Source organism: Abramis brama (genome assembly GCF_963993115.1).
Source record: "Abramis brama genome assembly, chromosome: 7".
Lineage (NCBI taxonomy): Eukaryota > Metazoa > Chordata > Actinopteri > Cypriniformes > Leuciscidae > Abramis > Abramis brama.
Window position 1 is genome coordinate 27,144,169 of NC_139969.1, and position 26,683 is coordinate 27,170,851.

The following is a 26,683-nucleotide window of genomic DNA, read 5'->3' on the forward strand; positions in this document are numbered from 1 at the left end:
AGGTCGGCTGCAGAAATTGAATGTGTACGCCTGCGCCCTTGACATGCTGCTGTCTCGCTGCTTTATAACAGCTGTACTTGAAAGTGTTAGACGCTGGATACCAACCCTGACGAACCGAATAACATGAATTCTTAACACAACGCGTAAATCTACACAGTATCCTTCGGGGAGTCTAATAATATATGTAAGGATATCGGCTGGCCGTGAGCACAGTACACGTCATGTGTCGCGCGAGCCGAATCACTTGAAGTTCGCTGAACATTATTTAATTTCTTATTCGGCATATGGAGACTCTGCTCTAGATAGCTCACAGTCTTTGAGATGATCCATTTCTGCAATGGCGAGGGGTCTGTTTTCACGGGCCTGTCTGTCAAAGACTTACCACTTTCAGGTAATAATGCTTTTGAAAATGTATATGCAGTAGCCTATTTTTATGCTGAAATGAAATGCTATATCTCAGCGAATGCTTGGTGAGAATGAACGGAGCAATGTGAATGACCTTTAAAGCCGAGAGATTTTTTTCTTATATTTAATTTATATTGTTTTTAACGAGTGCAGCTGCTGCTCTAATCTGCGTTGAATCTGTCAGCTCTTCTTGATCAGCGGCCGTTGTTGTGTGACAGTAACTCTCGGTAACTCTCGCTTTTGAACAGCAGTTCAGAATATGTTTTTACGTCAGAGGCAAATGGTTAGGGAATTCTTACTTATTATTTATGGAAATAAGTTCTCCATTTACCCTTGAGAGGACTGGGTTGCCATGGGCTTCTCTGCTGTGAGATTAATCCCCTTCACTGGACGAAGTTAAACGGTCTCATGTCAGCCTGTATAACTCCACAACAGGACTTTAAGGAGCTTAAACAGAAGCCAGGCTTACAGCACACATGAGCAATGTTTGTTTAATTTGCAAATAAACGGTTGTGAATCATTGTTTATGGTTCATATGTAGCCTAAACTAGAGGTAACTTATTCATATAAACATTTAAAGTAGCAAACTATATGTGAAAGCAATTAGTTCACTTGGTCAATGGCTTTAAATGTGGAATTACTGGAATTACAGATGAAAAGATTACTTGAAAAATACACTAGCAATTAGAGTTACAAATATTACCAAGTTTGATATTTTGAGGTTATTATTAGACATAGAATATATAATAACTATAAGTTCTTGTAGACTCAGGACCTTGTATTCTCCAAAAGCTCAGTGAGAATTTTTCTGAAAAAGCAGTCAATCCGGTTCCAGTTTGTTTAGCAGGCTGGAATTTTTTTAAACCATTGTACACACCTTTTTTTGCATGGTATCATATTTTCCTTATTTTTAATCTGTTCTTTGCAGATTTTGTGTTTTTGGTATTTGAAAGTGTCCTTAACCCTTAAATGCATGAATGTTTCGCCAATTATTATTAAGTATCTAACACAGATTGATCTCTACCTGTGGTGATAATATAAAATAATAAAATAAAGCATATTTTGTTACCTTTTGGAGATTGGAATGGTTCAGTTTGAGCATATGTTTAATACCATCATCACTGGAAATGTAGGCTACTCTTGTACTTCCCAGTACATTCAGCATCTGGCTCATATTCGCCATCTCAAACTTATTCTCAAAACTATCATTTTCAACATCTTCAAAATCAGTATTTTGATCGCTGGCAGCTTTTTATCAGATCCACCATCAAGTGACAGTGACACTAATATTTGATTGCTTTCAGTACTTGCTCTGCAGTGAATCGTTGAGCCATTTCAAGTTTTGCTGATGAAACTTCCTATTCTTTTGTTTTCTGCCTGCTATGAGTGAAACGTCACTTAAAGGCACACTATGCAGTTTTCCGTTTTTGTCAAACAGTGACCCCTAAGGGGGGTTACTGTTGTAAATACCACTCACGCAGAGCCGGTTCCTCACATGGTCAGTTTCTCGTTTTCTTGTCCTTGACTCTTCCGACCGTGTTTCTTCGTCGACTCTGCCATGATTCACGTCTGAAATGCGTGCTAGTGTCTTCCATAGAGGCTGCTTCATATGTTGTTGATGTATGTGACGTCGTGCCATAAAGCAAGTCGTGATTCTCGCGAGATTTGTTGGGGCGCCACCTCTCAAACCTGCATTGCTGGTTTTGCCAGCGGCATCCCCCCCCCCGCTTTGCTGTTGGGATGATTCGCCTTACTACGTGTTTGTTTACCATCGAAATGACTTCGAATCTGTTATATAAAGGTACAAATCTTGCATAGTGTGCCTTTAAGCATTGTGAATCAGACATTGACACCTTGTGGAATAAAGGTGAATTGCACTTATTCAGTAATCAAAGATTCAATTATTGTTGTGCAGAAAAAAGATACTTACACTGTTACACACCTATACAATTTTTACAAAAAAATGAATGGGAGAGCAGGCATTCTTTTATAATTTTATTATTTGAATTGATTGAGGAATACTAAGAAGGTTGATGTATAACTTAAAAAAATTATTGAGGAAGAGGGTAGTGAATGACGTCCCGGGTCACTAAAGACCACCAGAGGTATGCGTTTCAGGGTTGAATAAAAAATAAAACCATAAACCACTTTTTACAGAATGCACTGAAAACAGTAATATCCCTCATTATGTTTATTTCAAGTGACAACCTCCAATAAGTTTGTTTTCTTCAATTGCTGTCCTCTGCTGATTTCAGAATGACCAAATTTTTCTACTCAGACAGGCTTGAGGTATGATTTACATTTTTAAGCAAAAAGAAAGTTTTTCAGAAATGAAAGGCAGAAATGCCACCAAAAGTGGGGAAACAATGCCCCAAATATGTACACTCAAAAAAATAACTCTTTGAATGAACATAAAAAAATCATGATGATTTCCACATGATTAACTTGCTTTATTTCAGCATTATGCAATTCTGTTATTCCAATTTAATGTACTTATGTTGGGTCAACTTAATTTATTAAGGTTGATTTAACTTATTTACTATGGTTGGACACAGCTTAATTTAATAGTGTCAGCCCAACTAATTTACTTAATTTGCATTCAACTTATGTGTTTGTTATTTTCATTCACCCATTCATATTTTATTTATTTTAGTGACACATAATTAAATGAATAGACTATAGCTAGCTATTTGCTAGCAGTAGCACATATTAGCATCTTAAATGCTAAGATTTACATGCTCCTTCAACCAAAGCAGTTAAAAGTAACCAAATCAGTCCACAGCCAAACAAAATGCTCCACACTTCTCCACAATGGTAACCCACTGTATTTTAAATGGTTCTAATAATTCCAACGTAATTGAACATTAAACACAATTACACACTATCAAGTCTTCCCCTTTTCTCATTTTCTCAAAAAAACATAAAATAACACTTAATTTTAACATTTATTCTCTCTTAATTCAACCATATGCAAAGCATGCTGGCAGTGTTGGGGAGTAACGGAATACATGTACCGGCGTTACGTATTCAGAATACAAATTATGAGTAACTGTATTCCGTTACAGTTACCATTTAAATAGTTGGTATTTAGAATACAGTTACATTGTTGAAATCAATGGATTACATAACGATACTTCTGTTTCACGAGTTTATTCACTCTCTAAATAAATTAAGGCAACTCCATGCATTTCCCAGAAGCCCCAATATGAAAACGAAAAAATGCGCGGTTTGCGTGATCAGTCACAATGGAGTCGGAAGAGGAGCAGCGGGAGCTAGAGGTAGAGATGGAGCCGGAACAACAGAGCCAGGGCAAGAATGCGTTTCTATCTTGGAAATTCAAACAGCATTTCACATTAAAGAAAGAGAAGGGAGCACGAAATATAACTGTGCAGTGCGACCTCTGCTTGCCAGCAACCAACCTCCTTTCAGCGTCCAACTCCACCTTCAACCTGAAGAAGCATCTTAAAGTAGGCCTACGGGGTTTTTTTGTTTTTTTTTTCAAATACGTGCAGTCAAAACTTGAAATATAAATTCTCAGAAAATGCATTAATACCAATAGTGAAACATCTGTATATATCCATACTCCCTTAATAAAGGAGTCCAGACATTACAAAAATATCGGTCTACATGCGTTTTATTTTTAATATGAGGGAAATAAAACATGCATGACACAAAAAATCTTTAACTTTTAGGTGCCAATCTGTGAATTACACTGCGCAAACCAAAAGTAATACTACTCACCGGATGAAGCAGGGTTGGCTCTCCACAGAACATAAAATATTCATTTTATTTTATTGCATTTATGAAAAAAAAAAAAAAAATGTTACGGTCGTGTTCTCCGCTCAACCAAGCGGCACTAAAAGACTGCTTTAAAACTTTCACAGAGACCTCAAACAGAAAGCACAAAGCCTTTCTTTAAAGTGAATTTCGTTTTGTATTAATTGTATCTTAATTTTAATCAGTGTTTCATCAACCAATTGCCTGGATTTAAGTAAATATAGCAGACAATAATCAGGACACGGAGGCGCCAGCGCGTGAACTGGAGCTGGTCTCATAAATGAACGCCCGTTTCACACATACTCTGTTTGCAGTGCGGTTTTTTTTTTGTTTTTTTTTGTACCCATGTTAACAGGTTAGAGCTTTCACACTGCGGCCCGTTTATCCGTTCCAGGAGCGGTGTGTAGATCGTTTCCGCACCGAGTGTATTTCTGCTGTGCCGCAAACGCTGAATTAAAGTGACAGCGCATGGTTCGTGGTCAAAATGAACACAGATTGAGCTGAAAATGTAGTAATTTCACCATAAATGCATTTAATTAAATAAAATGTAGTAATACCATCATAAATGTATTTAATTAAATACTGCTTTTTTTCACAGTCATCTTTTTCTTTTAAGACCGGGGTAAAGCAATGAAAACAGTTTACTTTAACAAGGCGAAATAATGAACAACACTCTCTGATTCGTGGAGGTTGAAAAACAAGTTATTTGTGGCATGCAAGATTTAGCCTATTGTATTAAAATTTAAATGCAAAAGAAAAGGCATGAGAGTCGGCTGTTTTTGTCAATTTTAAGTTTTAATTTAAAATGTTTGCGATTTTAATAGCCTACATGTTAAATTTGTTACCACTTGCTTGCACAACTTAATCTATATAGAAGTAATGCATTGATTAATATGTTGTTTAAATTGTTTAAACTTGAATATGTCTATTAAAGAGTGAATATGTGTAAGAAAATTGCACCGGTGACAAAACTTTTTTTAATAAAAGTTGCTGAAAACTTCTGGATTTGAAATACAAATATTGTGTATGTGTTTGTGGTATCAGTGGATCAGTTACGCACTCCAAACGCATCATATGTGAAAGCACTATAGCGCGTGCTGCTCTCCTGTACCACATACACACCGCAACACGCAGCGCATCCGTATGAAATGTGCATTTCTCTCAGGCGCGTTCACTAGGCTACTGCGAAGATCGCGAGTCAGCATCGTCAACCTCATCTTTGTAGCCGACACTGACAAAGAAAACACTTGTTTATTAATAAACAATTAAAATATCTCCTTTCTATATTTGACATATTCATAATTATTACTTTTGCCGGTTCTTTGTGACAGCTTTTAGGTGCTTTATTGGCATACGCGTCACCACCGCATTCACTGCACCCCACAAGAATAGGCCTGTTTATTAAGCAGGATTTGATGTCCGACACTTATAAAATGCAATTCAATGTGGAAGTAATCCAAGTATTCAGAATACGTTACTCAGATTGAGTAACGTAACGGAATACGTTACAAATTACATTTTTGGGCATGTATTCTGTATTCTGTAACGGAATACATTTTGAAAGTATCCTTCCCAACACTGCATGCTGGGAACTAACAAGCACTGCCCAGTTTCAGTTAATGCAACACAAATCATTCATGTAATCCAACACAAACGGATTAAGTAAACTTAAATTTTACATATTAAGCAGATTGAACACAATCAAATTAAGTTAGGGCAAAATGGCAGTTGGCGTCGCACTATACTGCCACCCTCTGGATGTAAGAATTTTTTTACTTAACATAAATGGTTTGTGTTTAGACAACACCTTAGGATTTTGTACTGTTAAGTTGAGACATAATTACGTGGACCTTAATAGAAAAATACATTTCAAGTCAACAAACACAATTATTATAAGTAAACTAAATATAAATATATTATCTAAAGTGTACAACCTTCCTAGTTCATTTTTTTGAGTGTAAAATATTGGGGCAAATTTGCTGAAATTAACTGTTGTTTTCTGTGTATATTTATATGCTAGGCCTAGAAGGTGATGTGGTTATTAGTCATATTAGTTATAGATTTGCTTTCTCAGAGCTAATATGACTTGAATTTTGATATAAAAAAAGCTCTGAATAATAACTCCAAACAAAAGACATAATAACAATAATAATAATAATAAAGTATATTAATAATAATACTATTAGTATTGTGATATGAATAAATATTGCTCATAAACGACTGTTGAGATAGTTTTCTTAATTGAACCGAGTAGAAGCTTGGAAGCTTGCGTCATGACTAGAGATGTCAATTTACATAAACCCATAATCAATCATTGTTTAAATTAACGATCAATTAATTGATTATTCATTAACCTTAATCTCTATGCTTTTCACTACGTTTTTTGTTTGTAACTTCACGTAACATTAGTTAACTATAGTAGATCGCATTATCTTTATTTAGAGCATGTGGTCTCGAACGAGCCAAACATAACATAAGACAATGCGTGGATCACAGAGTCACATGACATGCTGCTTTGCTAAAGCTATAGAACTTTCGGGATCCGATCGTGTCATGATCATGAGTTTTTCCAACGTCATTTGGAAGATCAACCAATGGAAGCTGGATCTCAGGTGTGGTGGGTTTGTATAGTGTGTAGAGACCAATCAAACACCGTTTTACAGCTGGAGCGCGCTTCGATTGGTTTTATTGCTCAGGTTGACAGGTTTTGATTTACTGTGTGCATTTGAAACAGTGCTGGCTTAATCTAAGTCCTGTTTGTGAAACAGGGCCTTAGAATATGTCACTACGGCTCGCTCGCTTCATATTTCCTCTTGTGTCTGCTGCTTATGTTTTGCGCATGAGCCGCACGCACCTCAAAACTACTTAATCTAAGGATGACCTTAATCTCTACCATCGATACATTTTATTGATTAAATTCTTATCGATCGCCGATTAATCGTTAGCATCCCTAGTCACAACTTAACAAGTGGATTATTTCAAATGTATTCTAGCAGAGTGTTTATTGAAAAAAAAAAAAAAAAACAACAACAAAAAAACAATATGTATTTGAGGTACACAGAATAAGGCAGTCGTGTATTTATAAGTCATGTTTCAATCTTCTGTTTATTCAGCTACAGCGATAGGGATTTCCTGGAATGATCATCATAGACTGTAAAAAATATGGACAAAGCGTCTGTGACGTCACCCATAGACTTTCTGAAGAACGGTTTTGAAGCCGTTTATGGGGGGTATGGGCGGCGCCATCTTGGAAAATCCTAACCCTGCCCACCTTCTGACGCAGCGCGCGTCACTCAGCTCGCTCTGCTACTCCGGTTATCTCTGTATATTTTAGGCAACGAAATATGTTATAAAACACCATACTAACTCTTTTCGTTTTCATTTAAAGAAATCTTAAACATTATAGCCACACAAATGTGGTTCAGGCAACGCGTATTAATTATATTCACTGCATATAACGTTTGCCTATTTATAAATAAACAAAATATAAAACACAAACCTGCCTCTTTTCGTTTTAAATATAATATAAAAATATTAAACATTTTAATATGGTCCAGGCAATATGTGCATTTGTACTAAACAACAGATTTTGCAGTAAACAACATTACAGATCATCTTCGTTATATTAAAATTTAAAATGACAAAACTCAACCCAGTCTCTTTTTGTTAAATTTCAGTTTTATCAATATTAGCCATTATAAAAGTATAAGTAAAAGGTATAAGAAGCTATACAAATAAAGCAAACAATTCAGTCAAACATACAAAGTCAGCGCTCTAGTCTAACCATACAACGGTAAAGTTAAATAGCTTATAAAGTTATGAAACTTCCCCTCAGCCAAAGCGATTGCCCAGGGAACAAATTATAGATTCACGAGACCAAAAATCGCCCATTAGATATAGACAAGACGAATTATATCTCATGTTTAACCACTACAGATACGCCAGAGTCAGCGGCAAACCTCAGAACGACTAGCCGAGGAAAGGCTGTTCCAGGCGGGGTACATGAACACCGAGCGCCCGGTCATCGCTGGATCTCACAACTGGTTAAAATTTTCATAAATCTTTAAATAAACCACAGATTTGAGCTTTAAACAACTACATTCTCGCCTGAAAAACTCTTAAAACTACATTTCATGATACAGAAACAGTAGTATTATATTTCAACTGTGTTAAAAAATGGCGTTTCTTATGTTGTCATTCTCCTTGGCACAGCCTAAGCTGTCAATCAAGCTGTCGATCAAAGTTAACCACGCCCTTATTTGTCATACATTTTATATCTAAATACGATCTAAACTAACGAGTTAGAAAAAAATTCACTCCCCTCACAGTTGTCAGGCACTCGGAAGCTATCGAAAAATACAATAAAAGTCCATGGGACCAACCTGTAAAAACATGAATTTATGCTGTGAAAACGGACATTTTAACATGGGGTCTATGGACATTTGCTCCCTTTTGGGACCTTCCTCTAGCGGATTTTCGATCTATTGCAGTTTTTCGCACTTCTGGGTAGGCTTCATTTTTCAGATTAGAATGTTGCCGCTTGGGAATGATGCGCATTATTGTACTTCTGCGGTGGGGCATATTTAGCGTGTTTGTGTGAGAGCGCCCTCTGGCGTTCAAATGGGGCAGTATTTACTACCAATCAGCCGCACTCCACTGACAAGCTGCGCACAAAATAATCGCAGCCTTTGCCCAATCGCGTGCAATTTTATTGCGATTAATTGTGTAGCCACTGACAGTTTATTTCAATTAAAGTCCATGAACTGGAAGTATCAACTGACTTTACTTCAGTATTGTAAACAATTTGAAACATAATATTAATCTAAGGGCATCTTAATTTTCAGATTCTGACGACAATTTTTTTCTGTGGATTCATTTGCACAGATTAATTGTTCACCACAAGACTGTGTGCTAACAAAGTAAATAGGGCCGATTTTGTTTTAAATTGAAACAAGTTGAAGAATTTGACAGATAGACAATTTTTATATGGTTAGTAAAAATGTCCTCAAAATGAAAGTTAATTCCAGGGGTCATATCCTTAATAAAAAGTTTATTTCTGGCAGTACTTACAGTGATGATTGTTGTATCGCACATGAACTGAAGTGAAATGGCGTGGAAGTAGAGTTTCTCGTAACTCATGACACTTCACAGCTGTACCAAAAACAAGGAATTGAAGGTGTGTGGTCAAGTTAATCACATCAGAAGGAATCGGCAGCATGATGAATTGACTTGAGCTCTGTGCTGACAGTGCCAGAGCTGGTGCTTCCATGCAGGAATGCTGACTCTAATCTGGAAAGCAGCAGGCCGTAGGAACAGGGAGCATGTGGCGTCAGATTGTTCCGGTGTTGATGGTGTGATGGACCAATGATTTGTGGACAATAAAATGTAAGGCATCAGATGTTTTTATCCATTGTGAATTGATTAGATGGTGTTTTTTTTAAGAGAATGAAACCAAGTCTGAATGCTTGTTTGAAGTCACTTATAGAGGACTATTTCCTCCTGAAACACTGGAGGTACACTGTTAAATTTTCAAGCTCTTGAAAGTCGGATGGATTCTGATTGGCTGTCAGTGTTTATTGTTGGGGAAAAAATTTGCTCTGAATGTGATTCCAACACGATCATTCTACTATGCTGTGTTATCATCCTAGTTGTGAACAGGCCGCCATTGCACGAATAAAGTCGGCATGAAATTGAATGTTGCGATAGTTTTTTCTTCCCTGTTGTGACGTATATCTGAGTGAAACGTCTTCTGAAATGAGAAAAAAATTAAGAAAGGACTCGATATTGATATTAAAAAAATAAGAATTGTCCATTTTGATTTCATAGTGACTTTAAAACTATCTGACAACAGGTTGTCATCTGACGAGGAAAGTTGCTTCAGAGCAAGTTATTACATTTCAATGAAAGATTTAACCTCAGTGATTTATTACATTGGCATTAGGGCTGCACTATATTGGGAAAAAAACTGACATTGCGATATTTAGTTTTTCTGCTATATAGCCTATAATGCGATATGAAAATAATTTCACCAGATGACTCATAAAGCTCTATTTGTAAAGAATTTATCATTCTAAGATGATTAGGGTGATTTTGTAGAAGAGTGTATCTGCAGAGAAAATAATAAACAAATTACAAGCATAGATAAATACAATAGAATAATGATACAAATGAAATAAGCAGTGCTTTATGTTTTTCAGGTAAATCGGGTACATAGATTGAATAATCAAATATAAAATAACACTGCATAGTCTTCACTGTATAAATTAAATATAATAAATTTAATTAATTAATACAATTGTTTTTTGTTAAAGCTACAAAAGTCATTTTCTCTTTCTCGTTTGTTGTTTGATTAACATTGGTGACACAAAGCTGGGTTTATATTAGGCTGCTGTCACTTCAAGATGTCATCCAATATAATGATACGCATCCGTTTTCTTTTTCAGTTGTTTAACACAACCGACTGTGTTTATGAGGATACTCATCGGGACAGGCATTTTGACTTAATTTTGCGTTCACCTGTCCGTTCAAGTTCAAAAGACGATAAAGAAACCTGAATTTGGTGTTTGAATTTGGCACAGAAAACAGCGCTCGAGTTCCAGTCTTCTTGCTCTTTACATTTAAACTGACAGGACTTAAAAACGCATGCAAAATAAATTATAAACTTTCACTTTATGGTGGTTAAACTTTGCAATTAATCCGCAATCACATGAGTTCCGAACCGGAGCCGATCAACTACGATCCCTATCGCGCATGTGACTATCCCAGATGGCACATCGTGATATTGAATTATCGATACTAATATGATATATCGTGCAGCCCTAATTGGCATTGCTTTTAGGTGACAACTGCACAAGGACACTAAAGTACTCTAGGGCTGCCAAATTAAAATTCGAATTTCGAATATTCGTTGAATTTAAAATAAAAATCCACATTTGAAAAAAGAAAAGGTGCATTCAGAATGTGCTAGAGCTAGACGGACATCTTTGAGCGTTGCACTCTCATGACAGAGCCACATGCTTAGAAAGCCATGTAAAGTAAAAAGAAGTTCAACTTTTAAAAAACATGTCTAAACTTTGTAGGGGGGGTTTTATATTCCACTGCATGTTTTAAAACGAAAAAGTACTCGTTGTGATTGGCGCCTTGGCCCTTTGTATTAAACTATGCATAAATACATGATGCTGTTTTGTTTATAATTGTTTGTGCAATTTACAAAATTATATTTGATTCATTAACGTAATTAGTTTTATTTTGGTCTAAAATTCAAATTTAGTTTTTCAGCCATTTTGACATTCCTTAAGTACTCTTGGATTTTAATGCTAGCAATTATCTTTATCCTCACTATTTTAAATAGTCTAAGTATAGAGTTGGACCCTTTAGTTTTGCAAATGTGAGCATAAATAGCATGAAGAAAGTCATTCATTTTGAAAACGCCTTAAATTGACAAGACAGAATGGTTTGTCTTAAAGTGTTCTCCTTAGCGTTGTGTCTGGCAGACTGGCTCTGTATAGGGCTGTCAGATTGATTTCTGAAAATGGACCCAGGGCTACGTTTATGTGTGAAACAGCTTCTCCTTAGATAATTGTTCTGGGCTGAAGTTGCTTGTAAGCCAAAACAGTTAATTACGCCATTTCAGCAGCAAGACAGCAGTTTGCTGAACTCCTTGTTACACTGAGTAGTGCTTGCGAAGGTTGAGAGGAAACGTTATACATAGTAATGTGAAGGTTTGGGGTGGTTGATTTGCAGCTCTATACTTGGACACCACCCTAATGTGCTCCATAAAACACAGACTAGCGTGATTTGGCAGCAAGGAGCTTAGTCTGAAACAAGCTCCACTGAGACATTTGTACGGGGAATCTGGCATTTTCCTCAGTTTATTGCCTCACATTCATCTCATGATCACACACACATCTGGATGGAGTTTTTCTTGGACATTTTCCTGGACTTCTTTTGTTCAAGACAAGTTCATATGCTGGACAACATGATTGCTTCTTTTCAATAGGGTTTGAGTAGCAACTTCTTAACCTTTTCAGCCATGGTACAGGATGTTTGTAAAGTGATGTACAGTGTTGGTTGTTTGATACAAAGGATGGGGGGAAGGGAGGCTTCCAGTGTCTGAACTTCATTAGATGACATAGCCTACTTTTGTTGTTGACTCTCTTCATAAGCAGAAAACTTTTTTTTGTGTGGTATTACAGTGGTGGTGTATTCCAGAAAGTAGGTTATGCAACATACCCGGGTAAGTTTACATATAAGTATGGGGATAACCTCAACTTCCAGTTTCCAAAAATGTAATTAACTTTCAGGCTACAGTAAGTAGCCATAGCAACTTACTCGTCACAGGGTTAGTTTATTTCAGAGGTATTCAGTGCATACGTGCTGATACACTATATATATATATATATATATATATACTTTAGCATACCTTTTCATTGTGACTCTGTGGTGAATCTGGTGCACTATTAAAAATGTCTTTGGGCTTTCACTATGAACATACTCTGGATTGAACTTTGCGTTTTTGGAACCAGCATACCCCGAGTAAGCAAGGTTTGGTTTGATGAACCGAGAGTTCAGAGTATAATATAGCCCCTTTCACACAGAGATTCCGGAAAATACACGGATAAAGTGACCCGAGATTTGACCCGGGTTCGTTTGATTTTGGTTCATTCACACTGCCAGTGATTTTCCGGAATCAGAGAGTAACACAATATCACACACAACCCGTAAAAATCCCGTGAAGACACGTGACATCGATGTGACTTGTAATGTATCAGCAGCGTCTTAAGTTTGCTTATGAGCTGCGATTTCTCTCTTGAGAAACCACGCTTGCGCATTTTTTTCTCTGATTCGATCATAAACTTGCGCATTACGTACCGTTTCACAGCTGGCGAACGATCCCGGCTTCAGCGTCATCACTACGACATGGCATTATTACGGCTTTTGTTCACACAGCGTGCGTTCCGGGACTGAACACGGCAATGTTACTAGGTCCCCAACCCGGCATCGATCCCGGCATCAATCCCGGGTCGTGTTTGCGTTCACACAGAAGGCAATTTACCGGGTTCAAAGCGTTGTGTGAAAGGGGCTAATGTGATGGTGGGTTAACCTTGCTTTCTGGAATACCCCCCAGATATCAGAAATACCAAGTCCTGTCAGAGCCATAGGGTTCAGAGCATGTAATCTGAGTTTAGGTTGCTTATAATGTGCATTTAGGAAGGCAACGGGTGCTAATCATCTTCCCAAACTTCCCTTTCCCGATTCACATCTCCTATCCCTATCCTTCTGTCCTCTGCTTCCTGTCTCAAACTGTTCTATCAAATACTATCAACAATTTAAAGAGGAAAAAAAGAAAAGAAAAGTCAAGTCCTATCTTAAAGTGATGCGAGGACTGTATTGTCTGGATCTCCAAAAATCATGTGAGAGTAATTATGAAAGGCTGAATGATATAGGAGTCACAAGGGAGAACATTTCCGACAAATCTAATTTGGACTTTTTAAAGACTGAGTCCTTCTGGGAAACTAACCTGTAATCATGTCTGAAGGAAACCAGTATTTATACCTACCAGCTTCATTGCAGTTTTCTCCTATAAAGAGTGAATGGGATTTCTGAGTTATGGAAGGAAATAAAATCTGAGCTTGCTGTTGTATTACAGAAGCAGCACCTCAAGCCCACATAATGGGTCTTCTACTACTTTGATTCACATTCTTAAAGCTGAAGTGTGTAATAATTTCCGCTAGTAGCACCAAACAGAATTGCAAAAGTAATCACCAATGTTACACCATTGGTTGAGTCAGTGTTGCTGCTCTTGGCTGGTTCTCACATTTTAAACACATTTGTCTTATTTTAATAGCAGTATGTCTTAGATCATGACTAGGTATTAACTGTAATTTTCTGTAATCATTTCACTGTAATTCCAGATGTTCTTTAGACTTAGACTTCCTTTATTAAACCCTGAGGGGAAATTAAGGTGTTACAGCAGCAACAGAAAACGAGACAATAAGCATAACAAAAATAGACAATACAATCAGTCAACAATCTCAATAAGAATATCTATCTGAATTACAAAATACCATACAACGACCTACTTAACATAACAAATTCTAAAACACCTCCAATTCCCTTACCCACATACACACTCAATACCCAAAAACAATGCCACTCAACCCCTAGTCCAAGCAAAAGCTTTCAAAATATTTTTCTTAAAACAAGTTATTACGGTAATATGGACTAAAATAGTAAATAGACTAAATAACTTCCATTCGTGCATCTACATAAATACATATACGCAAATATGCAAACCATACATACTCGTATACATCCCTATGCATACGTACATACCTAAATATACCCATACGGGTCAGTGACGTGCCGCACTGATTTGCACTTCCAGGAGCAATAAATATGATATATTTATATAAAATAGGTTTAAAATTATATATATGCTTTAATCTCACATCATTTGTCCTCCTCACTGTTCATAATTGTGTGAAAAATTCAAAAATAGGTAACTTTTAGACTATTAATGTGGTCAAATGTCATACGGTCAAACGGAATTCACTTAAAGTTATTTAAGACAATTGCATTTCAAATGATTAAAAATGTTTCAAAATGATCACATTTTTCATTTGGCATATTTTTTCAAGTCTTAAGATAAGCATATTAAAGTATCAGTGAGATAGACCTTTAAGAAATGTCATTAGTATCTAAAACAAATTGTTCCGCAAAGACACATTTTCCCTATGTCATACGGTAAAACAGCCATTTTGGAACTGAATATTAATGACTTAAGTCATGTGACATGTGATGACATCACTCAGAGGACCCCTGAAGACCAGCCAAGTTGAAAGTAAGTTTAAGATTTTGCTCCTAAATTTCAGGTAATTTCACCTTTTCCAAGTGTGTTACCATGTGTCACAGATTTGGGTGTCATATGGTCAAACGTCAAAAAAGGGTTTAATACATTTAAAATTTGAAAAAATATTGATTTACAGGTGAAATATAAAGTTTAAAAGTCAAGGTCAAGGGTAAAGGTGGAAGGAGGTGGCCAAGCAACTGCCTGTTATAAATGACAAAGCATGAAAATGGCATACGGACAAACGATTTTACCGTATGACATGTTGTTATACCATATGACACAGCGCATTTAACTGAATTATTTAGTTATTTCTTAATTGTTTTAATCACATATATATAGTTTGTACAACTACTATGAATTAATATTAACATATATAATATATTTCTGCCTATTTCAAGCATTTTTTCACATTATTACAGATGCCTCTTTCTAGTAAGGAGAGGGGTGCACGTTTCCGTGCAAAGCTAAGGGCAGATCCTGCAGCTAGAGAGGAGAACCTAGCAAAGAGGAGGGAAAGGTATAACTGTGAGAGTATATGATGTCTGAGCTCTGAAACCTTGGAGAGAGACCAATTGGTACCGGTCAGGTGTAAGCCTGGGGACTTCCTCGAGTGTGAAGGTGGTGTCTACGGACGCCTCCTCCTCAGGATGGGGAGCGCTGCTCGAGGGCAGACCGTTCTTCGGCCAGTGGTCAGAACGGGAAAAGCTTCTACACATAAACTGCTTGGAAATGATGGCAGTCGACAATGCGCTGAGGCGTTTTTGTCCCCAGATAAAAGGACACCACGTTTTGGTCTGTTCGGACAACATGTCGGTGGTAGCCTATATAAATCGCCAAGGAGGTATCAAGTCCCGAAACCTCTACTGGTTGACGGAGCGCCTCTTGGTCTGGGCTCAGCACAATCTGTGCTCGCTGAGAGCAGCGCACGTGCCAGGCCACCTGAATGTGGGACCAGACAGACTGTCCAGGAACAATGTTCCGGCAGGAGAATGGTCTCTACGCCCACAGACAGTCCAGCTGCTGTGGAAGACATTCGGCAGAGCGAAGGTAGACCTGTTTGCGTCTCAGGAAAACGCTCACTGTCCAGAGTTTTTCTCCAAAAGCAGGGATGCGCTGGACCACGTCTGGGCCCCGCTGCCCATTCTATGCTTTTCCCCCGTCACGCTCCTACCTCAGGTATTAGAGCGAATCAGGAAAAACGGATGCTCAGTGCTAATTGTGGCCCCATTCTGGATGAACCAAGCTTGGTTCCCGGTTCTGATGCAGCTGACGAGCACTGCCCCATGGCCGATATCAGTGAGGAGGAACCACCTCTCTCAGGCCAAGGGCTCGATCCGGCATCCTCACCCAGAGCTTTGGTCCCTACATGCGTGGGCCATCAACGGGTACCCACTAACCTCCCGGTGGGAGTGTTAAACACGATCACGCAGGCTAGGGCCCCGTCTACTAGACGGCTCCATTCCTCAAAACGGTCTGTGTTCTCCAGCTGGTGCACAGCTCGTGGCTTTTCACCCTCAGACTGTGGGGTGACGGAGGTTCTTTCCTTCCTGCAAGAGCTACTGGATAAGGGCAGAACCCCATGCACGCTCAAGGTTTACATGGCGGCCATAGCAGCGTTCACTAACCGACGCTTGGCCAGTCACTTGGAAGAAACGATCAGGTCATCCGCTTCCTTAGAGGAGCTAAGAGGCTGAATCCTCCCAGGCCTCCCTCAGTCCCTTGAAAGGTGCCCCATTCGAGCCAATCCAATCAATAGATATCAAACACTTGTCTTTCAAGACAGTGTTTCTTCTGGCTCTCGCTTCAGTAAAAGGACTTGCAAGCGCTCTCAGTGAGCGCGACGTGTATGGAATTTGGGCCAAATGACTCGAAAGTCATACTCAAACCAAGGCACGGGTACGTTCCTAAATCCCTCAACACACCGTTTAGGGCTCAGATGATTTCCCTGTCGGCCCTGCCGGTCTCTAATGAGGAGAAGGACGCAAGCTTCCTTTGCCCGGTCAGGGCATTAAGGGCTTATGTGTCTCACTCGACTGTCTTCAGACAGACGGAGCAGCTCTTTGTTTCGTTCTACGGACGTTCTAAGGGACTAGCTGCATCGAAACAGAGCCTATCCAGGTGGATAGTTGATGCTATAGCGCTGGCTTACACTTCTAAGGGCCTGCAGTGCCCGTTAGGTGTCAGAGCGCACTCCACAAGAGGCATGGCCTCGTCGTGGGCTTGGTCTAGTGGGATTGCCTTGCAAGATATCTGTATGGCGGCAGGCTGGGCCTCTCCGTCTACATTTATAAGGTTTTATAACCTAGAGGTTCCCGCCTTGTAGGCTAAGCTGCTTTCGGTCTAAAAATCAGTACTGTCTGCCCGAGGCTATCGGCTCAGAATACTGAAACTGCTCGAGCGCCGCTCGCTGATCGATTAAATAACTCTATGGGCAGTGTGTTAGACCCATAATATTCATCAGACCAGGCCGAGTTTTTCGCCCTGACTGTGTGGAACACTATTGATATAATTTGCTCCTTATAGGATGCTACTTATTACAGGAATGATGCTGTTCCAGCCCCTCTTTCCTGGACTCTCTGCGAGTCCCTGATGATCATGCACTATATGAGCCCCGGGCACCTGCCCTTGGGACTTTGGTGTTGGATCTCAGCACGCACGGCGTTTTACACTGTGTTCCCCTAGCGTAAGATATTACGCAGTACGAGACCTCTCGTAAGAGAACGTACTCGGTTACTAACGTAACCTCGGTTCTCTCTAGAAGAGAGGAACGAGTACTGCGTATCTTTGCCGTGCATGCATCACACTCTGGTTCGCTTCGGCAATGAAAAAACAGATTCTACAGCCTGTCGAGCTATATTTATAGGCCCAAGCCACGCCCGTTTCGGCGGGACGTGACGCAGTGGGCGCGAAGCGCCCTCATTGGATCTGACGTCACGAGGGGCCTCTCTCGATAGGCTGCGGCAGTTGCCGCAGAGCAGCCAATGGGAGCGCAAGCTGTCTCGCCTATGTCTGCATGCTGCCGCAACGCGTTTTACATTAATTCAAAATTAAGGATAATTTTTGGCTTCAATATCTCGCGGAAAAGAGGTTTTCCCACATTCTCACAATGTTACTGTTATTTGTTATACGTTTTTCGTGAAAAAGTGATGAATCTTTTGATATGAGCTAAAAGAAATGTTCAAGTGTTGGGAAATATATTCTACTGTTAATAAAAGGTTCACTTGAGATGCCTTGTGTTTCTTTGAAATCATTCTGAATTGGCCTACATCAATTTATTACATAAAAAATGCAATGAAACATTGAAATTGTACTATGTCATACGGTAAAACAAAATATGTCATATGGTAAAACATTGAATTTTAAAAGAAATAAAAATAAATACTTTGTTTACATGGTTCATGAAAATAATGGAGGAGAGCTAGTATGATATATATATGTATATAACTTCAAGGCATTTTTGACTAATTTCTAGCAAAAAAATAGAACAAATGTCCATAGATGACATGCTGTAGTTGTTAAAAAACAAAATATCTAGTATTTGTGGTGTAGGTGTTTATATTTTGCAACTTGTTATAGAATACTTACAGATCAACTATTACATTCTTGGTTGTATTTAACCATGTCATGAATATCAAATTTAATTTATTTCTAAAAATCACTTTGTTTTACCGTATGACATTTTCAAGGACTGTATACAAAGAAACACATTAAAATGTCATATATTGTTATTTTTTATAAAGGGCACTAATAAAAACAAAAAATATACACATAGATTTACTTAAAAAATGCTATATTTAATTTGTCTTTTCATTTTTATTTTTTTACTGGTTTGAAATTCTAAAACGTCACTGACCCATATACATATATACCTATACATTCACGCAAATACACACATAAACACTTCTATCCATATAAATGCATATACATATACCCTCACTATTCTGCACATACTTCAAATCAGGGTGTGGTTGTACAGCCTAATCACAGCAGGAATAAAAGACCTAAAATATCTCTCCTTCTTACACCGAGGAGGAATCAACCTCCTACTAAATGTACTCTCCTGTGCACCCACGATACCATTTAAAGGGTGAGCAGTTTCACACAAAATGACAGAGAGTTTGGCCAGAATTCTCCTCTCCATCACCACCTCCAGCGGGCCAAGGGTAGTCCCCAACACAGAGCTGGCTTTATCAGTTTATTCAGTCTGTTTGCATCACTGATCCTGATTCCACTTCCCCAGCACACAACAACATAGAAAAATACTGTCGCCACAACCAACTCATAAAAGGAACTGAGCATTTATCCCCGAACTCCAAAAGATCTCAATCTCCTCAAGAAATAGAGACGACTCTGTCCTTTTTTAAATCAATGTTAGTGGCCCAGCTCAATTTGTTGTCCAAGTGCACTCCCAGATATTTATAAGAAGTGACAGTCTGAATCTCTTCACCGTTAATTCCGATGGGAGACACTGCATGTTTAGATCTCCTAAAATCAATCACCATCTCCTTAGTTTTGTTTGTGTTAAGCTGGAGATTGTTCTGCTTCCACCAGTCCACAAAGCTTCCCACCAGGTTCCTATACTCCTCTTCCTTTCCTTCACTTAAACATCCCATGACCACAGAGTCGTCTGAAAATTTCTGGAGATGGCATGCCCCAGTATCATACTTAAAGTCAGAGGTGTAAAAAGTACTTGTACTACAGTAGCACCTGCTAGTAAAATCTCCAAACAGCAAATGCACAGGCTGAGTTTAGACTTTACGCTGAGAATAGACGTCTCAGACATCTGAAGCGCAATGACTTATTTCTATCAAAAAGAACACATTAAGCTTTGCACTGCTTTATTTACATATGGACCTCAAGTACATACACCCACAGTTTGCATGTATACACCCACAGATATAGCAATTACTTTCACACAGGCCCGCCCCGTACACAGGCATGAAAATTGCATATGTAGTACACGGCTTTAGTATGTAGCCCCGTACCTAACACAAATATGAAAATAGAGCCTATAAACACCTACGCTACGCCAGTACCTTGCCGTTTGCAACAAAGTGAAAGAAGCAGACACTTAGCCACATTATGCAGTTTGTATTCTAACAGTTTTAATGAACAAATAAAATAACAACTAGTGTTGGTGTTTATTCTTCATACTTGACCTGAAGATTTATAATGTTTTACAGCATTTGCCAAGTAATTAAATAATTGATTTTAAGCCATTGTTGTATATTCGGCTCTACTGTAATCTAATAATGTAAACACTACTGTTCAGATGTTTGGGGTCAGTAAGATTTATTTGTAATTGATATGTTTATTCAGCAAGGTGTAGTAATTGATCTCTAAACATGTTGCGCTTCAGGTGACCTGAGTTCGAGTCCCGGCTTGGGTACCTTTTCCGATCCTTTCTCTCTCTCTCCCACTTTGCTTCCTGCTAGTTCTCTGTACTATCTCAGTAAAGCCACAAAGGCCAAAAAAAGAAAAAGCACAAATAGCCAGTAAAGACAACTTCTAGTGGCTACAAAGCTACTACTCTACATAGTGATGCCCCCTGATGCCTTTCACTTTAAACTGCTGTGAAACTCGATGCCCAAAGTGACATGGTAAAGCATTGGTGACCGCAGTAGCCACAGCCTTTTTTTATTTCTGCAGCATAAAGAGCTTCATGCAGGTCTTTTTGTAGTTCAAAGACTTCGTGTGCAGGAGAACCAACCCTCTAGTCTAGGGTGTCTGTCATAGGGACTTAATTAAAATGAGTTAATGTAGCAGATGAGTATTGACCTTGCTTTAGTTAAGAATGATCAAATTGTGGCTGTACTCATTTCATGACCCATTGGCTGGTAGTTAGAAAATAAGTGGTTTGTTGACTGTTGATGTGGGTGTATTTCTTTGGACTTGTTGTAGCAGGAAGTTTTCTGTTTGTGTTGTAACTTGCAGTATGACATACTGCTGTATATATGCGTATACTTGCTGTATTGATGTGTGTATTCAGCCTCTTTTTTTTTTTTTTGAAATTTCACATGAGTCATGAAGTACAAGTAAACATTTGACTTCTCGTGTTCAGTCAGGATTTGAGTTTACTTTTAGCATGGACTGTGTTAAAGTTCACGACCCAGGCTTGTTTACTTTATGCTTCTTTCCCCTTAGGCTCGTCTGTCCTACACTCGAGTGAAGTATCTCTTTCTCACATGGCTTGCTGTATTTGTGGGTAGTTGGGTTGTGTATGTGCAATACTCTACTTACACTGAGCTGTGCAGAGGACGAGAGTGCAAGAGCATCATTGTGAGTACGACCCTCTCTGACAGTTGCATTCATTTCAGATTCATCTTGGCACACCTTGATCTAATTTTACATTTAGTTTACCTTTGCCATCTGACGCTCACTTAAAGTTAATCTTAAACACTAATAATTTAACACTGTTAACTGTATTCTTTAGCAAATCTTTAGCAAATGATGTGATGCCTAAATTCATTTGTTGTATTTATTTTAGTTTCTTTTATCGATTATTGGCCACATAGATCAATAATGATTTTAATATTGGTGCAACCCTAATAATGGTACAGTGACATTTAAAGGGAATGGTTCACTTAAAAAGAGAAATTAAAAGGAAAATTCACCCTCATGTTGTTTTAAATGCATATTTTCCCTTCTTCAATAGAAAGCAAAAAGACATTTAGCAGATTTCTTTGAATCCGACACACAGAAAGCTATTGTACGTCGGCATGAGACACTGCCACTGTATTGAAAAGAGCAGCTTAAAAATTCTGCAGAACATCTTTTGTGTTCTATGGAACAAAGAACGTCATATGGGTTTGATATAACATAAGGGTGAGTAAATTATGGCAACTTTGAATTTTGGGTGAACTATCCCTTTAAGCCATAAATGAGATAGAAACAAACATCCATGTACTACCTAACCCCCAGCCCCACCTATTGGTGATGTAGTGAAAATGTTTCTCCCATATTTAAGCCATTACACAACATCTTATTGAAACGCTTCCACTTGTTCGACAGAATGTCACTTACATGCTCATTGAAATGGACCTTCCTTTTCCAACAGTGTGACAAATACAGCAAAGGTATTATTGATGGCTCTGCCTGTAGCAGCCTGTGTGAAGAAAGCTCACTATACTTTGGAAGGTGCCTCTCCACCAAGCCAAACAATCAGGTATGACACAATAAGGCTACGTCCACATTAATCTGGCACACCGCAAGTCATGTGACAAGAACCAACCAATCAGCTTCACCCTTTCCGTTTGAAATGAACATTGAAAGCTCTGCCAAGGTGGAGGAACAGCTGATCATTGCTGTACAATATGCTTCACATGGCTAAATATGCATCATCATTATCGAATCCCATCATTTCCGAATACCACACTACAACGTGAAAATGCCGTTTTCAAATTTATCCCGTTTGGAGAGATTCTTTAAAAATATTGATTTTCTGCGGACAAAAGGCCAAAACATTAATTTTCCAACAATAAATTTATCTGGAATAATGTGGATGCCACACTCACCATAGTCCCTAAAATAGGGTGTCCAGTCCTGCTCCTGGAGGGCCACCTTCCAGCAGAGTCTAGCACTAATGCTGCCTTCACGTGCTGTCCGAATTATCGTAAATACGACTTTCCTAGTTAAAACATTGGACATGAATGCCCTCTCAAGTCATATTTACCACTGGGAAGCTCAGGGATAATTTTGATACCCAAGTTCTCAAGTTGGGCAGACAATAAACTTTAAACATGGCGGAGGCCAGAAAGATTGCTACTTTATTGGTTAATACCAAGTAATTATTATTAATTTATATTAGCCATGTCTTATCATTAAAGTAGTGTATATTTACATGTATGAATACTTTAGTGAAGCGTGTTGTGTCTTTTATACAAATAGCCTGTGTTTGACCAAAATTCCAGAATCGTAAGCAAGCTTTCTATATATATATATATAGTACTTGAATGCGACGATTACAAGCTCGTAATCACGACTTCAGAAGTGGGAAGCAGGAAAAGTCCCATAGTGCGTGAAGGCAGCATAATTAAACACACCAGAACCTTCAGGATCACTAGAGCAGGAGCAGGTTTGAACACCCCTGCCCTTAAACCACATGCATCTCAGTACTGTTATGTTGACATTGTGTGTTCATCCACTACTCTTAGGTCTATACAGGCAGCTGGGGTGACCTGGACGGCATCATTAAGTGTCAGCTGAGTGACGTCCTGCACTATGAGCTGGGAGAGGAACTGGAGCCAAAGAAAGAGATCGCACTCTTTGACAAACCCACTCGAGGAACCTCTGTAGAGAAGTTCAAAGAGATGGTTGCCAGTCATTTGAAGGTTTGGATACTTTTTTTATTTGTTTTTTTAAAACAATGGGGGCTTTCGCATTAGGGGCTTTCGCACTGGTTAGCGAAACTTCGAATTAGCCACCAGGGTGGTTCCCCAAGAACGAATCGTTCCCCTAGGAACATTTTCCTGTTTGTGTTCACACTGCTAGTAGGAACTCTGAAGTGACGTAAGCCCCGCTTGTTGTTGTGACTTTTATTTTGACGGTGCGGCGGACCTTTATTTTTATTTTGACACACAGTGCTCACAATCTCTGTGTTCATTAGTTTACGATCCGTCTAACAGTCCTGTCTAATACATTATTAGATACTGTTATACAAAGAAAGTAGACGTGTCGCTAGCTGAGCAGAAATACATAATCATGTTTCGCTTGGTCCCCTCAAAGTTGCGTTGGATGTTCTCCTTGGCGTAAAGGTTAATCTATCCCTAAGAGGTCCATCTATCACTGTTTTCCATGTTCTTAGAGTTAGTTTGTGGAGTAAATACATATGCTATAATCTGTGTGTTTACACAGCTTTTTAAAAAATGGCGGGTGCTGGTCTTTCGCGTGCATTCGGCCTATCAGCGTTCACTAACGTCACTGTAGTTCCTATAGTGCTGGTTTAGACCCTACTCTGAAGTAGGAGCTAAATTAATTCCTCCAAAAGGAGTTCCTCGAACTCCTGCTCCAACAATAGGGGCTTTCGCATTGGAGGAACCTTTTCATAGTTCCTAGAACTATTGGCGAAAGTACCCAGATTTTCACCTGTGGAGGAGTGAGACAGCTCTCAGGTTTCATCAAAACTATCTTAATTTGTGTTCCGAAGATGAACGAAAGTCTTATGGGGTTGGAACAACATGAGGGTGAGTAATTACTGACAGAATTTTCATTTTTGGGTGAACTAACCCTTTAAAGCCGCAATGTAATGGACGTAGCAACATATATTTTCTTTCATATTGTGACGTACGTCCGAGTGAAATGGATTATTGAAAACTTGGTTCTATTCATCGTCTGTTGATTGGACAGAAGCAGATCTAAATGCGAGCTTGCCGTCGATTGAATAAAAAGGGTCAGTTTAAGTGGACTAAATGATTTAGTACTATTGCGTTCATATTTGTAGACTCTATTCTAACTGTACCCCAGACCACCTTTTTAAAGTGGACTCTGATATGGATCGGGGTTAAAGCACCCTTATAGGCTTTGGCATTTCTTTTTCACTGCAATTATTTGAGTACAAAATCATACAATCAGTCAATTCCTTGTTTTGTTCCTACAGGCAAAAGTTGGAGAGCAAGCCAACCTCTCCAGTTTGGTAAGCCTGATCCTTTCAGTGGCGGACAGCAATAAAGATGGCCTCATCTCTCTCCCCGAGGCCAAGTCTGTTTGGGCTTTGCTGCAGCTCAACGAGGTTCTGCTGGCAGTGGTGCTCCAAGACCGAGAGCACACACCTAGACTATTGGGCTTCTGCGGGGACCTGTACGTGGTGGAGCGGGTGCCTCACGCCCCCCTGTACGGCCTCAGTCTGCCGTGGCCCATGGAACTATGGATCCCTACGGGCATGCGGCAAAGTATGGACCAGTGGTTCACGCCTTCCTGGCCCCGCAAGGCCAAAATCTTTATCGGCTTGCTGGAACTTATAGAAGACATCTTCCACGGTACCTTTGGGAGCTTCTTAATGTGCGACATGAGAGCCAGTACTTTCGGTTACAACGATCGTCACGACCTCAGGCTGGTGGACGGGCGGCGTGTAGTTGCTGAGGAGGCCTTCAAACAGGCCATGATCCTTCAGCGCTGCGAGGACGATGAGGACTGCGTGTACGGCGTGGACTGTAGGACTTCGTGCGACCGCGCAGAACACCGGTGCATGGCCGAGGTGGCTCAGCCCAACCTGGCCAGGGCCTGCGGAGCAATGAAGGATTATCTCCTACGAGGAGCTCCGTACCATATACAGGAAGAGCTGGAGAAGCAGCTGTACGCCTGCATGGCTCTCAAAGGTTCAGCCGAGCAGATGGAAATGGAGCACTCGCTCATTCTCAACAACCTCAAGACCCTGCTGTGGAAACAGATCTCGCACACCAATGACTCCTGAAAGAAAAAGAAGATGCACTGGTGACTACGTTCAGATTCTTGAATGTCTTCTGAAGCACTTCAGGTCATTGTGAATCTGGCTGGAAAAACATTCTGATGGCAATATTCAGTGCTGCTTTGGTATTAAAGTTCTCTTTAGAAGGGGGTAGAATTAAATCCGTGAGGACTTTTTGCTCAGGCTCAACTTTAGAGTAACGTTCACGTCTGTCTCGTGTTTATGTCGTCATGCTTTGTCATACACGATTGATCAGTGATCATGTTAAATTTACAATTCCTTCAGATGTTATGAAGGAGCAAATGACGCTAACTTTGCATCCATTGTTGGATGTTAACAGAGAAAATTAAGGAATGCACTCGCCACCGACTGTGGTTGTGTGTCTCGTATTGTAATGTTTGTCACATGAGCACAGCAAAAAGTCATAAAAGAGCCATTTTGAAATGGACAAAGTCCAATGCCTTGATGTGCATGTTGCCAGTGAGTGTGCGTTTTTTTTTTTTAGTTCGATGCTTGTGTGTGAAAAAGGTAACACTTTACAATAAGGTTCAATTTGATAACATTAGTAGCTAACATGAACTAATAATGAAGAATATTTCTAAAGCATTTATTAATCTAGGTTTATGTTAAGTTATAAATATACTAACACATTTCAAGTTGTATAAATTAACAATAATGCATTACAAACAAATTACCATTGAGCAGTATTTACAAATTAAAATGAACCTAGATTAATAAATGATGTAAATGAATTTAATCTTATTGTAAAGTGTTATCGATCTAAATGTTTACAAGGAGTTTCGTGAATCATGCTAAAGGAAGGAAGCCTCTCAACTATGACATTTCACAGCAGTGATCATTACATTTCTAATCATTTTAGTTTGTTGGGTTCCCAATTTATACTCCTAAGGCATGTCTAGTGAAAATCATCTTGATATGGTAAAAATTTGATTTTAATCTATAACAATATGAAATGTCAATCATCAGAGTCATGATTCTTAATGTACTAATGAATGAAGAGCTAAAAAGTGCTTTGTTTTTTCATCAACCATTTTTCAGTGGGATGTTTCAGATTGTACATTGTCAGACTGCTTCAATTTTGTGTATTTATAAATCACACTGCTGCTGATAAAGAGTTAAATGGATTTTTATAAGATTTGATTGCATGACTTTGCACATTAAAAGTGTTTCAAATAATCTCCCGATCATGTCAGTCTACATCGTCTCATGCTCTCCCATGTACCAAA

General features: G+C 38.9%; 1 protein-coding gene across 1 annotated transcript; it reads left to right on the top strand.

Annotated features, from left to right (window-relative positions):
* On the top strand, positions 1 to 26,643 carry dipk1aa (divergent protein kinase domain 1Aa). The gene is made up of 5 exons (XM_084120046.1): positions 1 to 391; positions 21,179 to 21,313; positions 22,092 to 22,199; positions 23,188 to 23,364; positions 24,630 to 26,643. The coding sequence occupies exons 1-5, from the start codon at positions 338 to 340 to the stop codon at positions 25,440 to 25,442; spliced, it is 1,287 nt and encodes a 428-aa protein (XP_083976172.1). The 5' UTR covers positions 1 to 337; the 3' UTR covers positions 25,443 to 26,643.
* Positions 26,644 to 26,683: the final 40 nt, after the last annotated feature.